The following is a 17299-nucleotide window of genomic DNA, read 5'->3' as shown; positions in this document are numbered from 1 at the left end:
ATCGTATCGACCCGCGGAATAAAGTGAATATGTCATTTATAGCGCACGGTGAACGCTGTAAAAAAAATTTAATAAAAAAAACAATAGTAGAATTGCTGTTTTTTAGTCACCGCACCACCTAAAAATAGAATAAAAACGGATCAAAAAGCCGCATGCACCCCAAGAAAACTACAATGGATTCCTCAAGGGGTCTAGTTTCCAAATTGGGGTCACTTTTGTGGGGTTTCCAATGTTTTGGCACCACAAGACCTCTTCAAACCGGACATGGTGCCTAATAAAAAAAGAGGCCTCAAAATCCACTAGGTGCTCCTTTGCGTCTGAGGCCGGTGCTTCAGTCCATTACCGCACTAGGGCCACATGTGGGATATTTCTCTAAACTGCAGAATCTGGGCAATACGTATTAAGTTGCGTTTCTCTGATAAATCCAATTGTGTTGTAAAAAAAATGGAATAAAGAGGATTTTCTGACAAAAAAAAAAAGTTAACTTCACCTCTACTTTGCTCTAAATTTCTGTGAAACACCTAAAGGGTTCATAAACTTTCTAAATGCTGTTGTGAATATTTTGAGGGGTCTAGTTTCTAAAATGGGGTGTTTGATAGGGGTTTCTAATATATGGGCCCCTCAAAGCAACTTCAGAACTGAACTGTAACCTAAAAAAATAAATAAATGAGGCAATACTTTGCTTCTTACATTATACTGATAATGAGCCGTGCCCACCCCGAGATGACCCCAGTTTTGACTGTTTGTATAAACGGAGACCCCTATTAGACCGTTCCAGTGCCCGGTTTTCCCAAGCATTCACCCCCGAGAAGTGTATTTCTATTGATGAGTCCCTGGTACATTTTAAAGGGAGGGTTCAATTCCGCAAGTACCTGCCGGGTAAGAGGGCAAGGTATGGCGTGAAGATGTCTAAGCTGTGCGAGAGTGCATCAGGGTATACCTACAGGTTTAGGATATATGAAGGGAAGGACACCCCCAAACCAGACTGCATCCTGGACTACAATAGGTACATGGGAGGGATGGACTTGTCAGATCAAATCCTGAAGCCCTACAGCGCCATGCGGTGTGGTATAAGAAGCTGGCCGGGCACATCATACAGATGGCATTGTACATTGCGTACGTGCTACATCGATGTGCAGGCCAGACGGGAACTTTCCTGGAATTTCAAGAGGTGATTATCAAGAACCTAATCTTTAGGGACCAAGAAAGGGGGGCACCCAGTACTTCTGGAAGCGGGGCCACACGCATCCTACCAGGGCGGCAACACTTTCCAGGAGAAGTTCCCCAAACTGGCAAGAAGGGAAAAAGTCAAAAGAGGTGCAAAGTCTGCTATAGGGGATGACACAATATATCAATGTGAAACGTGTCCCGAATAACCAGAGCTCTGTATGAAAGTGTTTTAAAATTTATCATACATCCCTTGGTTTATAATTTACCCCAATTTTACTTACCCTGATGCACTCCGCACAGCTTATCCCCCCTCGTCTTTCCCCTCTGAGCCCTGCTGTGTGCCCGGGCAGCTGATAACAGCCACATGTAGGGTATTGCCATACCCGGGAGAACCCACATTACAGTTTATGGGGTGTAGGTCTCCGGACAAAATGCTCACTACACCATGAATGCCTCACTACACCATGAATGCCTTAAGGGTGTAGTTTTTAAAACGGGGTCACTTCTAGGGGGTTTCACCTGTTCTGGTACCTCAGGGACTTCTGCATACATGACTTCGCACTAGAAAATCCACAGTAGGCCAAATTGTGGTCCTTTCCTTCTGAGCCCTCCCATGGGACCAAACTGTGTTTTATCACCACAAATGGGGTATTGCCGCACTCAGGACAAATTGGGCAACAAAATGGAGTATTTTATTTCTTGTGAAAATAAGAATTTTTGCGCTAAAATTACATATTATTGGAAAAAATAAATATTTTTTTAATTCCCAGCCCAATTCAAATAAGTTCTGTGAAGAAACTATGGGGTCTAAATGGTCACATTACCCATAAATGAATTCCTTGAGGGTGTAGTTTCCAAAATGGGGTCACTTCTGGTGGGTTTCCATTGCTTTGATACCTCAGGGGCTCTGCAAATGCGACATGGCACCCGAAAACCAAACCAGCAAAATCTGCACTCCAAAGAACACACAGCGCTCCTTCCCTTCGGAGGCCTCCCATGAGCCCAAACGGCAGTTTATCACCACATATGGGGTATTGCTGCACTCAGGAGAAATTGGGCAACAAAATTGAGTATTTTGTTCCCTGTGAAAATAAAAAATTTTGATAAAAAATTACATCTTATTGGAAAAAATTTCATTTTTTTTAATGTCACAGCCCAATTGAAATAGGTGCTGTGAAAAAACTGTGCGGTCAAAATGCTAACAAAAACCATAAATTAATTCCTTGAGGGGTGTAGTTTCCAAAATGGGGTCACTTCTGATGGGTTTCCATTGCTTTGATACCTCTGAGGCTCTGCAAATGCGACATGGCACCCGAAAACCAATCCAGCAAAATCTGGACTCCAACAAACACATAGCGCTCCTTTCCTTCTGAGCCCTCCCATGAGCCCAAACGGCAGTTTACCACCACAAATGGGGTATTGCTGCACTCAGGACAAATTGGGCAACAAAATGGGGTATTTCGTTCCCTGTGAAAATAATAAATTTTGATCACAAATGACATTTTATTGGAAAAAATGAAATTTTTTTCATTTCACAGCCCAATTCAACTACGTGCTGTGAAAAAAACTGTGCAGTCAAAATGGTAACCACAACCATAAATGAATTCCTTGAGGGGTGTAGTTTCCAAAATGGGGTCACTATTGGGGGATTCCTACTGTTTTGGCACCTCAACACATTTTCAAACCTGGCATGCTGCCTAAAATATATTCTAATAAAAAAGAGGACTCAAAATCCACTAGGTGCTTCTTTGCTTCTGGGGCTTGTGTTTTATTCCACGAGCGCACTAGGGCACATGTGGGACATTTCTAAAAACTGCAGAATCTGGACAATACATATTTAGTAGTGTTTCTCTGGTAAAACCTTCTGTGTTACAGAAAAAAAAATGAATACAATTGAAATTCAGCAAGAAAAATGAAATTTGCAAATTTCACCTCCACTTTGCTTTAATTCCTGTGAAATGCCTGAAGGCTTAAAAAACTTTCTAAATGCTGTTTTGAATACTTTGAGGGGTCTAGTTTTTAAAATGGGGTGTTTTATCAGGGTTTCTAATACATAGGCCCCTCAAAGCCACTTCAGAACTCGAGGTACCTTAAAAAATAGGCTTTTGAAATTTTCTTAAAAATATGAGAAATTGCTGTTTATGTTCTAAGCCTTGTAACGTCCAAGAAAAATAAAAGAATGTTCAAAAAACGATGCCAATCCAAAGTAGACATATGGGAAATGTGAACTAGTGACTATTGTGGGTGGTATAACCGTCTGTTTTACAAGCAGATGCATTTAAATTCTGAAAAATGCTATTTTTTCAAAATTTTCTATAAATTTAGCAATTTTTCACCAATAAACACTGAATATATCGACCAAATTTTACCACGAACATGAAGCCCAATGTGTCACGAGAAAACAATCTCAGAATCGCTTGGGTAGGTTTAAGCATTCCGACGTTATTACCACATAAAGTGAAATATGTCAGATTTGAAAAATGGGCTCTGAGCCTTAAGGCCCAAACTAGGCTGCGTCCTTAAGGGGTTAAGGCATAAAATAGGCTGGTCACCAAGGGGTTAAAGAATAATCTAAGATGTGAATCGATGTGATTTTTTTCGTCTACTAGATTACAGCTAATTGTCATGATATTTTATTTTTCTAGGGCACGACCCATTAGCAGGGCTCTGGATCTTGGGGCAGATATTGTCATCACTGGAAGATGTGTAGACAGCAGCATTGTTCTGGGGCCACTAATACACTCTGTACGTATCTGCGTGTGCTTAGAGTGTGACTGAGAGTCGGGTCCTGTTGTCCATCAGATAGTCAGGTCACATTGTCGATAAGGCCATGTCTTACACACCTTGGTTCGTTTTTCCAGATTGTTGCAAGTAAAAAAATATCGTATAGATCAAGATATCCTGAGTGCAAAGCAAATAAAATATAGTCAGGGATCTATTAACTACAAATAACCTTTCTATTAATAAATCCTGATTTATTTATTTTTATATATTTGTTTTATCTTGTTACAGACCATCCCAATACAAAAGTCATCATCTAGCCCCAGCCAGAGACTTTGGTGACCACACAAGAGGCACCTAATATCATTCAGACTGGCCACAATTGTAAAATTGTTTCACGAATGAAACTATGAACCATTTTACCAAAAATAAACCTGCTTTCCCACTTATTACCACAAGGTGGTAGTATTTACCAATATTCTTCTTTAGAGGGAGTCTGTCACCAGATGTCCGTATTGAACTACCAACAGATTATTATAGATTGGGCTAACCTGATTCTGACATGTATTATGTTTTTCCACAGAGTGCCTCCTGTGAAGAGAAAAAGCTTTCATTACATTTATGCAAATTAGCATTTTGGAGCAACAAGGGCGTCACCGTTGCTCCAAAATGCTCTCTTGTCATTCCCCAGTTCAACCCCCCTCCTTGCATCCTTTGATTGACAGGGGCCAGGCAGCGTACTAGGCGAGTTCACGCCTGGCCCCGTAGTGTAGTGAACGCGCACGCGTCCCTACATCCTAATCGTCGCATGCACAGTAGTGCAGATTAGAACAGTGACTTAAAGGTTGTACTGCGCATGCGCCGTATCATCTTTATGCTCATCGTTCTAATCGGCACTACTGCCTATGCCGATTAGGATGTAGGGACGCGCGCGTGTTCACTACAATACGGGGCGAGGCGTAAACTCGCCTAGTACGCTGCCTGGACCCTGGTTGAACTGGGGAATAACGAGAGAGCATTTTGGAGCAACGGTGATGCCCTCGTTGCGCCAAAATGCTCATTTGCATAAATGTAATAAAACCTTTTCTCTTCAAAGGAGGCACCCTGTGGAAAAACATAATACATGTCAGAATCAGGTTAGCCCAATCTATAATAATCTGTTGGTAGTTCAATACGGACATCTGGTGACAGACTCCCTCTAAGACAGCTGTGAATACAATTCCTTATTTTTCCTCTTACATTTGCTTTGATTTTAGTGCTTCAAAGACAATAGGAATTAGAGCAAAAATATTGAAATATTGCAATAGTGATTGCTACCTTTAATGGAATAACGTTTTTACTGACATATACTGTATATATTACACCGATCAGTCATATCACTAACCGGTGAAGTAAATAACATTGATTATTTCATTACAATGGCGTTTGTCAAGGGGTGAGATACGTTTGGCATCAAGTGAACAATCAGTTCCTAAGGTTTAATGTGTGGAAAGCAGGAAAAATGAACAAGTGTAAGGATTTGAGAGACTTTGACATGGGCCAAATTGTGATGGCTAGACGACTGGGTCAGAGAATGTTCAAAATGTCAGGTCTTGTGTGGAGTTCACAGTATTCAGTGGTTAGTACCTACCAAAAGTGGTCCAAGGAAGGGCAACCGGTAAACCGGCAACAGTGCCATGGGCGCCAAAAACTCATTAATGCTCGTGGGGAGTGAAGGCTAGTCTGTCTGGTCCGTTCCCACAGAAAAGCTAGTGTAGCACAAATTGATGAAAACATCAATGCTGGCTATGCTATAAAGGTGTCAGAACACAACTGTGTAGCTGCGTTTGGTTCTGCGTAGCCGCAGAAATGACAGAATGCCTATGCTGACCCGTGTTTACCTCTGAAAGCGCCTACAGTGAGCATGTGAGCATCAGAACGGGACCGTGGAGCAATGGAAGAAGGTGACCTGTTCTAATGAATCATGTTTTCTTTTACATCATGTGGACGGCCGGGTGCGCGTGTGTTGCTTATCTAGAGAAGAGATGGCACCAGGTTGGGAAGAAGACGACCCGGCGGAGGCAGTTGGATGCTGTGGGCAATGTTCTGCTGGGAAACATTGGGTCATGTCATTTATGTAGATGTTACTTTGACACGTACCACCTACCTAAAAATTGTTGCAGACCATGTACACCTCTTTATGGCACCAGCATTCCCCAATGGCAGTGGTCTCTTTCAGCCGCATAATATGCCCTGCCACGCTGGAAAAATTGTTCAGGAACAGAAAACGTTCAAAGTGTTGACTTGGCCTCCAAATTCCCCTGATCTCTATCCGAACCATAATCTGTGGGATGTTCTGGAAAAACAAGTCCCATCCATAGTGGCATACTAAACCTTGCAACTTACAGGTCTTAAAGGATTTGCCATACCACAGAACACCCTCCAAGATCTTGTGGAGTCCATGCCTCGAAGGTTCAGAGATGTTTTGGTGGCACGAAGGGAACCTACACAATATTAGGCAGGTGGTTTTAATGCTATGGCTGATTGGTGTACGTATATATACAGTATATATATATATATATATATATATATATATATATATATATATATATATATATATATATGTCGTCTATTGTCATTTTGCCTTCCAGCTTCATTCAGGAACATTCATTTTCAGTTTGAAAGACAAATAGTCCTGTAGTATACCCAAACACTTCTCTATGTGTCGTGCGCAAGTGCAGTCTATCTATAAGGTATCATAAACCAGGAAAATAATTTTTTATTCATGGTGTAATTAGAGCCTTCAATGATAGTTTCACCTCCATGTCTTCTTCTCTCATAGTTTGGCTGGAAGAGAAATGACTTTGACTTACTTGCAGCTGGAAGGTAAATGATACCATTTATTATGATGGAATTTGGCTTTACTTGATGCTTTTAAACAATAATATTTCAGTCTTGAAAATTTAAAACATGTTGTAGAAAGTTAACCATCGCATTGGTTCTGACCTCAGCCCCAGCACACGGTGTGTAAGGTTAGGGAGATGTTGCAGTATACCATTTTGTTGCAGTAAGGGTATGTTCACACGGCCTATTTACGGACGTAATTCGGGCGTTTTAACCCCCGAATTACGTCCGAAATTACGGCTTGAAAGAGTTGACAAACATCTGCTCATTGAAAGCAATGGGCTGACGTTTGTCTGTTCACACGACGGCGCGTAAATAGACGCCCGCGCCAAAGAAGTGTCATGTCACTTCTTCAGATGTAAATGGAGCCGTTTTCCTTGGACTCCATGGAAAACCAGCTCCAGTTACGTCCGTAATGGACGCGGCGTTCAAGCGCCTGCACATGCCGTTACGGCTGAAATGACGGGGCTGTTTTCTTTCTTTAATTTGTATTATAGCTTAGTTTGCAAGGATTACTGTGAGCTAGTGTTACTTTCTAAAGCTAATGTTTATTGTGCAGACATCTAACCTACATCTCATGTTCTTGACAGCCTTGCTGGTCACCTCATTGAATGTGGTGCACAGTGCACTGGTGGGATATACACTGATTGGCATCTTGTACCTGACTGGTAAGTAGGAACGTTTCTCTGGATTTGCATTCTATAAAAACCTATTTATTGCATTCAATGATTGAGAAAATCACGTGTGTGAAGTTTGTGCAATTCAATGAATAACTATCCCACCAGGCACCAACATATATTTATTAGAATGATCAAAAAAAGCTTCTAGATCCTTTAAGGTAAAGATAAAACACTTCAGTGTATGTTTACTTTTTTGAGAAAGTTTTATATACTAATCTGTTTTTATTTACATTCTAAGGCCCCATGCACACGACCGTAAAAAGTGTCCGTAATTGTGGACCGTAACACGGTCCGCAATTACGGACCCATTCAGTTCTATTGGCCGCGGACACCTTTCCATATAGCTACGGATGGGTGTCTGTGCCGTAGAAATGTTCAGAAAATTATCGAACTTGTCCATTCTTTTGCATTCTATGGGCTGTGCTCCCATACTTTGTGTGGGACCATGGCCCGAAAATGCGGACGGCCATCGGCAGCCGGCCATGCCCGCAATCGCGGGCCGTGATTACGGGCATGAACGTGTGCATGGGGCCTAAGAGAGGAAGGCAAGCAGATCTGGTCTATATGAGTGATTTAAAAAGTGGGGCATTAATACCTTCAAATCTATGAATTCCTACATGACGTGTTACTGCATAATGACCTGAAAATAATTGATGTTTTTCCTCTGAAACGTCCAACATTTGTTGCTATTGTATGTCAAGTCAGCAACCCAATTTGTCGACTATCACATGGTGCATACTATGTACCTACTGTAAGGTTATCTCTCTAAAATCAGTTGTCCTACCTTACAGTTTGTATACCTGTGCAACCATCTTACTTATCAGTTCATATATATTTGTGCCAGGGGACCTAAGTTTTTTTTTACCAATATGGGCAGCTCGTTGATCGGCGCTCGCTTGCTGTAGCGTCCATGGCCACGGACCGCCGGGTTTACTCACCCCCCCCCCACCGGCGGCCGCAGCCATAGATCTGTGAGCGCTGGCTTGCATCTCCTTCCCAGGAGACGCCAGCGCTCACTTCCACTCCGGTCCGCTGTGTCCCGTAGGGTGCGCGCGCACGCACGCTCGTGCCTGGCCTTAAAGGGCCAACGCACGCACATGGGGAAATCATCATCATCAATTGCCCATGATTTCCTGGACTATAAGAAGGGCCCTGCCCCTTTGCTCATTGTCTGAGCGTTGTTAGTTTATCTCATGTCAGTCTTGCAAATGGTCCCTTAGTGTTATCCTGTTCCTGTTGTTACCCATGCCCTCCTACTAGTATCCCGTGCTGTGTCCTTGTTCCTAAGCCTGTTAGTGTTGGAGTCGTGTCCTGCTGCACCACTGTCATCTGCCACATCCAGTGTCATCCGCCACTTCCAGTGGTATCCGCCATGTCCAGTGTCATCTGCCACATCCAATGTTATCCGCCACGTCTCGCGCAACCTGCTGCACCCACCACCATCCGTGCTGAAGCCGCGGCCACTGTCTGGACAATTTCAGGTACCCTTGTGCTACGAACTGTTATAGACTCTTGCATAGACTGTGACTAGTCCATCTGCCTCTCCACTACAGTGGAGCGGCCTAATGGGTCCACATACCCTGTGATCGTGACACTTGCTTCTTTGACAAGGAGCTATGATCAGTAATGCATGGGGACGAGCGATCGTAACTACGATCGCTCATCCCCATGCAATTCCATCATGTTGGCCCCACATATCCCTGTTTACACAGGGAGATGTTCTGCTGACAACGATAATATTTTCTGCTGCATAAATGATACAATCAGCCGATGAACGAGCGTCTGCTCGTTGTCCTGTTTACACAAGGCAGTGATCGGGTACGATTGTTCATATGAATTCTCGTTTGCACGATCATTGGCCTGTGTAAAAGGGCCTCTACTTTAAGTTAAATAAAGACATCAGTCAACAAAAAATATGGCCCGTGCACTGATTCAATGTGAAATAGGATGTCCGCTCCATAGATACGAGTGTTTTGTCACATTTTTTCCCTCTATCCCCCCACCGCCAATTGGAGCAGCTGTGGTGGTGAAGCGTTCAGCGGGATTTGCGGCATTATATATAGAGGGGGTTCTTTTTTCTGAGGTGTTTTGTCCTTACTAATGGGTTTTCGAACACTTATGTGCTGTCAGACATATGTCAGCATTATCTTTTGTCTGCTTTTGCTACTCTGCTAGGCCGCAAGCTGGCCACGCCCCTCCGTACTCCCGCCCGCTCTCCTCCCCGTCACCCCGTTTTCCCCGGACCATTTTCATGTTATGATTGGTCACCGAGCGGGACCTGAGGTACATGCCCGCCCTGTCCACCTAGCGCAGCGTGGGTTTTTGGCTGCAGGGGAGGGTTATTTTGTTCTCCTCAGACGCTTCTATCACTGGTAGTGAATGCCATAGTACATTGAGCGGTGTACAGAAGTCATACAGCGCTGGAAATGTTCCTTCTTGACGGGTGACACAGCACCTAAGGGGTCTGGTAGGATAGCCATTGGCTATAGTGTTTTTTTGTAAAAGCCTCATATTATGTTTTCAAAGGGAACCGCTCCTAAGACACCAACCTCCCGCCATTGTAACACACTTTGCGTGTAAGCGGTGCAGTACTAAGTTTTCATGCAGGCAGGCTGACCCAGTTTGTGTTCAATCCCCTCCGCGTAAACCTCTACAAAATTCCCCAGCTCCCACGTTTAGTGGCCATATCACCCCCCCAATGGGTGGCTTCCCTCACCCAGGTGGTAGATAATCTCGCCCGCCTCTCTCAGGCCACGGCAGATGCCTTACAACGCCTTCCTCAGCAGTTGGTGTCCCAATTGTCTGACCACCTCTCAGGCACCACAGTCCATTCAAGCCCCCAGACATTCTTCCCTGGATGGCACTCATTCTAGTTCTCCCAGTGCATTCTGCAAGCGGGCTAGGAAGTCAAGGAGATATCATTCTACCTCTGATTCCTCTTTGGACAAAAATGCTGCAGGCATCCTTCATTCTCTTCATTCAAGAGATATATGAACCAGCTTTTTCGGGGGACGTCTTTCAGTTTGAGTTTAATAGAAGCGAATCCACTCCTCCTGCTGTGAAGGATCTCATTTAGACATTTAGAGAGATATACTTAAGATCGCGGATGATTTTGCTGATTCCCCTCAGAATGAGTTATTATTACATTGCCACAGATGACCCCGTCTGGCCTTTCCAGATCATAAGGGTTTGACAAGATGTTTTCTGATGCATGGAAACATCCTGACTGGTCTGTGCACGTGTCCAAGAGTTCGGACTATATGTTTCTTTTCTTTGATTAGTGTATTTCCAAAAGGTCAGCTCACCCCAAGGTAGATGGGCTGCCACCTGGTCCTGGTTACATATTTTTTCAAGGTTTTACCGGATACATTTTTTGGCCTTTGCCAATGCCAGTTTGGGTCGGATGGTATTGCAAGCCGCCGTGGTTTAGGGTGCTCACATGGCTATGATTCTTTTTTTCCCATCCTAAAGGACTGCTTTAGGATGGTGCTGTCCCCCCAGTGAATACTGTAATGAGAAAACAGGATTTTTGTACTAACCAGTAAAATCACTTTCTTGTTGAATTCACTGGGGGACACAGGTCCCGCCCCGCTATTTCTTTATTGTTATATTTTTGGGCTTCTTGAGCTTATTTTTCTCATTGGAAACATATTGTGTTAAACCTTCTCTACTCTCCTACTGCTCTTGGTACAACTGCTCAGCAGAGGATATAGCCCACTGGGCGGAGCCACACATTTTTTTAATATTTACCTAGTGTCAGCCTCCTGGTGACAGTGGTCTATAACCCATGCTACTGTGTCCCCCAGTGAATTCAACGAGAAAGGGATTTAACTGGTAAGCACAAAAATCCTGTTTTATGGGATGCCTTGTGTGCACAGCCCTCTTCAGGTCATGCCACAGCATCCCAATAGGGTTAAGGTCAGGACTCTGACTTGGCCATTCCAAAACACAAATCACCTTCTTTTTCAATGATTCTTTAGTTGATTTACTTATGTGATTTGGCTCATTGTCATGTCGCATTAACCAACCTCTGTTCAGCTTGAGGTCATGGACTGCTGCACTCTCATTCTCTCATAAAATGTTTTGATACACCTTTGAATTTATTGTTCCCTCAACGATTGCAAGGCATTCAGCCCCTGAGGCATCAAAGCAGGCCCAAGCCACAATACTCCCTCCACCATTCACAGTTGGGGTGAGGTTTTGGTGTTGGTGTGCAGTGTTCTTTTTCCTCCAAATATAGTGTTGTGCATTTATGCTAAAAAGTTCCACTTTTGTCTTATCTGACCATAGAACATTTCCGGAGAAGCATTGTGAAACATCCAGACATATGAGTAGTACAACTGTTTGTGTGTTGTTAGTTTAGTAAGATTGTGTTTGCCACAACAATCAGAATACATTTTATTAGTAATCAATGCAGAAATCCAAGTAATTCCAACTTAAATTTTCTTGCAACTGTGCATGCAGTACAATCCTAGCTCAGTGAAATTGCTTTAAATTAGCATCTGGTAATCAGGGAACTCGGATAATCCAGGACTTTTTTTTCAGTACAGAACTGTAATGTAATGTGGAGTTTCACAAGACCAGAAGCAGACGATTGAGCAGACAGCACCAATTAGGACATTCCTCTGATTAAAAACCAATTAATAATATCATAAACAGATGAGTACTTTCTTAACTTACATACTCCGACATACTGTATCTCGAGATGATCTCGAGATCCGACATATCTCGAGATGATCTCGAGATCCGACATATCTCACATGACAAATATGTAAAAAAACAAACGTTTTTTTACTGGATGGTGCGAGTTTGTATTGAATTAGCGTCATGACAAATTATATAACTTAACAAGAAAAGTTAAGGGTGAACATATCTGTTTTGGGCGTTCCTCCTAAAAGGTTCTCTACCCTTAGGGTAAGTCCACACGTAGCGTAAATTCTGCTGATTTTCCGCAACTGATTTCATTGCTATAAATCCGCAGCGTATTACAGTAGCAGCAAAGTGAATGAGATTTGAATGAATCTCATCCAACCCGCTGAAAAAACATTGATAAATTGACCTGCGGTGCGTTTTTTCAATCCGCAGCATGTCAATTTATGGTGCGGAATCGCTGGTTTTCTGTTGCAGGTTTTCCCCATTGAATTCAAGATGTGATTTTTGGGGCGGAAAAACGGATTCCACCACAAAAATTGCAACTCAGAAAAAGTTATACTTACCCAGATCTCTATGCTCCTCCGTCCAGCCCAGCCTCCAGTGATGACGTTTCATCCCATGAGGCTGCTGGAGGCAATTACAGGCTGCAGCGGTCACATGGGCTACAGCGTCATCCCAGGAGGCCGGACTGTACGACAATGGAGGGACACATCGCCATAACTACGGCCGGGGTAAGTATGCTTTCCAAAGCAGAAATGTGCTGCGGTTCTAGGTCAAATATTTTGCATAGTTTTACTTTTTCAGCAATTTGTACTAGAGTAGCTCTTCTCTGATCTCCGCAGTTAGAGGTGGAGTGCTGCTATGATTTGCAACCAAACTCCTGATCACGTGGGGAAAATTTTTTCACCACACAATGTCAGCGCTGTAATAGGACAGCGCTGTGCGGGAACTTACTCCTGTCAGCACGATACAATTTGTAACAACTGAAATCTGCATTCGTTGGCGTACTACATCTCCCAGCAGGCACAGCTGCCAGGTTAGCTTTGGTAAATGCTGTACGGTTTGGTACATGCTGTTATATGTGAAAACTTTACTTTAAAGTGAAACTCCAGGAAAATTTTCATAATTAGTAACATGGATCTACTTGGGTCATGTACCATACCTGGGTTGTTAAATTTCGGGACCACCCTCACGGCGCTTGCAAACTTATTTGCATATGACAAAAAAGTACATTTTCTCAGAAATAAAAAGGCTGCACTGTTATTGCTTTAGTAGCCAAAAAGGACCGGACAGACTCCCTTTCAGTGAAGGCCCCAAAGGGCCAGTAGAGCAGAGAGTTGAGTAGTGAGAAGAGAAAGGAAAAAAGAAAAGAGGTGGAATGAGGAATTTGTTTCTGCATAAACTGAAAAACAAGTTGACATTTTATACATCTTATGTATCAAAGCTGCATAGTTTTCTTATATTTAGCTGCATATTAATTTTTATTATCTTTGTGAATTTAGAAAAAGGAAAAGTAGTTTCCTGGAATATTTTTCATATTTTATGGAATCGTTTATTTTCTATACATTTATGCATATTATTAAACTGCTGCCTTCTCTCTAAAAGTAAGGTTTAATGCTTTTCTCACCAGGCATAATATTGGCTTTCCAATAGTGGAATGTAGCTCAGATGGGAAGTTCACAATATCAAAGCCTCGGGAAACTGGAGGACTTATCTCTTTTGGCACAGTCGCTGAGCAATTAGTTTATGAAATTGGTGATCCTGAGCACTACATTCTTCCGGATGTATCCTGTGATTTCTCCAATGTTTCTATAAGTGAACTTCAAGGTATGTACCGTATGTAGACAACATCTCGGACTATGTTAGTACAAATCCTAATACACATTTATAATATCATTTTTATGATTTGGACACAGTATTTGCTTATATAAAATGCATGTTTTCAATCCAAATGCTTTTCAAATTGTGAATGTTTTGAAAGAATCTTAGGCCTCATGCACACGACCGTGTTTTTGCGTCTGCAATTCCACCGCAAATCCACGGGTTAATTGCGGACCCATTCATTTCTATGTGGCCATACCCACTATCCGTGTTTTCACGGCTCTCCGCATGTCCGCACATCCGTGCCGCAGAAACTCCGGACATGTCTTATTACGGGCCGCAAATGCGCTGCGGACATGCCAATAGAAGTCAATGGGCCCGTGGAAATTGCGGATGCACCTCCGTGTGTCATCCGCAGTTTGCGGATTTGCGGAAATGTTGCTAGGCGACGACCGGGAATGAGTTCTGTCGTCATCCTGTTTTACCTAGGCTTTTTTTTTTTCATCCGCATTTTGCGGATTACATACGGATGAACTGCGGATTACATACGGATGAACTGCGGATGACATTCCACGGAACACGGTCCTGGAATTTGCGGACCAGAAAAACACCACGGTCGTGTGCATGAGGCCTTAGGGTCAGAAAAAATGGCCTCTATTGCATCTTCCATATAAGCCATGAACTGCACAGAGTACATATACTATGCAGAATTATTGTGTTTTACCGATGATGATAAGAACAGCAAATAGTTGCACTATAAATTTGCAGTTTCTATTTTATCCCCCATAAAACCTATTGATCATTAATTTGGTCATTTTTAATGTGTGTTAAAATATTATGAGGATTTTAAAGGGTTATCAACAGACAGATTGAGAAGTTCGAGAACAGACTTTATTGTTTTTAAAGCTTTTAAATAAAATAACAGCAGGAAAACAACCAACATACATAATTATTCCAGCAAACACTAGTGGAATTACATGACAATGATTACTAGCCTCATTGAAACAATCTTAGGCCTTATTCACATGACCGGGTCCAAGTGTCGGCCTATAAAAACGGCCATTTTGGGCCGTTTTTCCCGGCCATTTTAAAATCGGATGAATTTAATTTGTAAATGTTTTGCCACACACTTCCCTCTGTAGATAATGCCACACACTGCCCTCTTTAGATACTACCACAGCCCCCCTGTAGGTAGTGCCACACAGCCCCCCTTTTAGGTAATGCCACACAGACCCCCTTGTAGGTAGTGCCACACAGCCCCCTGTAGGTAATTCCACACAGACCCCCTTGTAGGTAGTGCCACACAGCCCCCTGTAGGTAAGGCCACACAGCCCCCATATAGGTAATGCCACACAGACCCCCTTGTAGGTAGTGCCACACAGCCCACTGTAGGTAATGCCACTCAGACCCCCTTGTAGGTAGTGCCACACAGACCCCCTCGTAGGTAGTGCCACACAGCCCCCTGTAGGTAAGGCCACACAGCCCCCCCTGTAAGCAATGCCACACAGCCCCCATGTTGATAATGCCACATAGCCCCCCTGTAGGTAATGCCACACAGCCCCCCTGTAGGTAATGCCACACAGCCTCCCTGTAGGTAATGCCACACAGCCCCCCTGTAGGTAATGCTACACAGCCCCCCTGTAGGTAATGCTACACAGCCCCCCTGTAGGTAATGCCACACAGCCCCCCTTTAAGCAATGCCACACAGCCCCCCTGTAGGTAATGCCACACAGCCCCCCTGTAGCTAGTGCTACACAGACCCCTTGTACATAGTCACCCCCCATAGATGGCACCCCCCCCCCTACTTTCCTGTAGGGGACGGCTACAGGAGAAGTCCCCCACTTCACTGTCCATATATGGACACAGTGAAGTCAGGAACTTCTGCTGGAGCGGAATCCCCAATCCCCGGCCACAGCGTTGCCGAAGCTGTGGCCGGGGATTGGGGATTCCGCTCCTACAGGGAGAAAAATATTCCCTCCTCCTCCTCCTCCTCCTCCTCACATGCAATTCACACTGTGAGTAGGAGAAGGAGACAGAGCGAGCGACGGAAGACACGGCCGTCACTTGGAGCACATTCAAGTGATGGCCGTGTATTACCCGGCCCCATAGACTTCTATGGGAGCCGGGCGTCCGGGAGAACGGCCGAAAATAGGGCATGTCCCATTTTTTGACGGCCGGGTTTCCCGGGCCGTCAAAAAATCGGTCATGTGAATAGCCCCATTTGGGGTCTATTGTTCCTACTGCAGCCGTGTGAAAGACGTTTTTTGAACGGCCGTCACACGGCCGGGGAAACCCTGTTGTGTGCATAAGGGCTTATTCACACAAACGGGTGTCAAATCAGCCGTGAAAAATTGCTGTTTTTCACGCGCGATTTGTATCCGTGCGGGACACGATTTCACAAATCCCTCATAGACTTGAGACGTTCATACGGTCCGTTAAAAAAATGGCTCTGTGAATAGCCGCATAGAAGTACATTGATTTTAATGCAGCCGTGTGACGGCCGTTAAAAAAAAATATCCTGTTCGTGTGAATAATCCATTAGAAGGCCTGTGGGTCCCAAGAATCTAGAACCACACAGTAAATTACAAAATAATATCAGGAAAAAGCAATTATATACATATCAGAAATCAAACAGAAGTAACATAAGGGAGGGGGAATTGAAGACAGATTGGCTATCTCTAGCCGGTAAGGTTTAATACTCGCCTGAGATTTGAAATTGCAACTTGGGATACTTGGTGGTAGCGAAAATTGAATTTGTATTCTCAGTGAGGCAATGACCGATCTCAGAAAACCCCTTTAAACATGTCACACAATCGATTGTACGTAGCAAAATAAAATTAACGGACACTACAAAAGTGTAAGAATAGAAAGGCTGGGCTCTATATGTTGACATAATGAATACCAATAATGGGAAAGGACACATGGAATAAGTGTGCACACCTGAATTACAGATGACATCACAAAACCATGGATCTATTATATAAATGGTCCCTCTGCAGTACACACCCCTGATGGCGTTAAGAAAAAACATAAATCGTACAAAAAGCATATCATATACTGTGTATGTATATATAGTACATATCCAATAATATAGTATACCTAAACTGCCAAATTTAAATAAAGTGTGCAAACTAGAGTGTCTCAATAATGTGATATCCACACCAAAAAAAAAAAAAAAAAAAGTACCCTAGGAACTAAACAAGTGCAATGAGGAAAGAAAATGCAAAGGTATTACATAACACTGAGTAAGGTTGCACGATGCATCGAAATATTGATATTATTTAGATACTGTGCACCCGCAAACAGTTTAATACCATGAATTTCAATACTAAGCTGTGCGGCCGCACAGCTTAGTGTTTTAATACACAAAT

At 43.3% G+C, this 17299-nt stretch overlaps 1 protein-coding gene across 1 annotated transcript in view; it reads left to right on the top strand.

Annotated features, from left to right (window-relative positions):
- Positions 1 to 17299, top strand: part of LOC142753781 (uncharacterized) — a 100917-nt gene that overhangs the window by 43552 nt on the left and 40066 nt on the right. Inside the window, exons 7-10 of the mRNA XM_075860323.1 lie at positions 3816 to 3915; positions 6713 to 6756; positions 7365 to 7442; positions 13738 to 13934. Of these exons, the coding sequence (XP_075716438.1) occupies positions 3816 to 3915; positions 6713 to 6756; positions 7365 to 7442; positions 13738 to 13934 (419 nt within the window). The remainder of the gene's footprint in view (positions 1 to 3815; positions 3916 to 6712; positions 6757 to 7364; positions 7443 to 13737; positions 13935 to 17299) is intronic.

The sequence above is a fragment of the Rhinoderma darwinii genome, chromosome 1, assembly GCF_050947455.1.
Source record: "Rhinoderma darwinii isolate aRhiDar2 chromosome 1, aRhiDar2.hap1, whole genome shotgun sequence".
NCBI lineage: Eukaryota > Metazoa > Chordata > Amphibia > Anura > Rhinodermatidae > Rhinoderma > Rhinoderma darwinii.
Note: the sequence above shows the minus strand (reverse complement) of the source record. Positions and strands in the feature narration are given on the sequence as shown.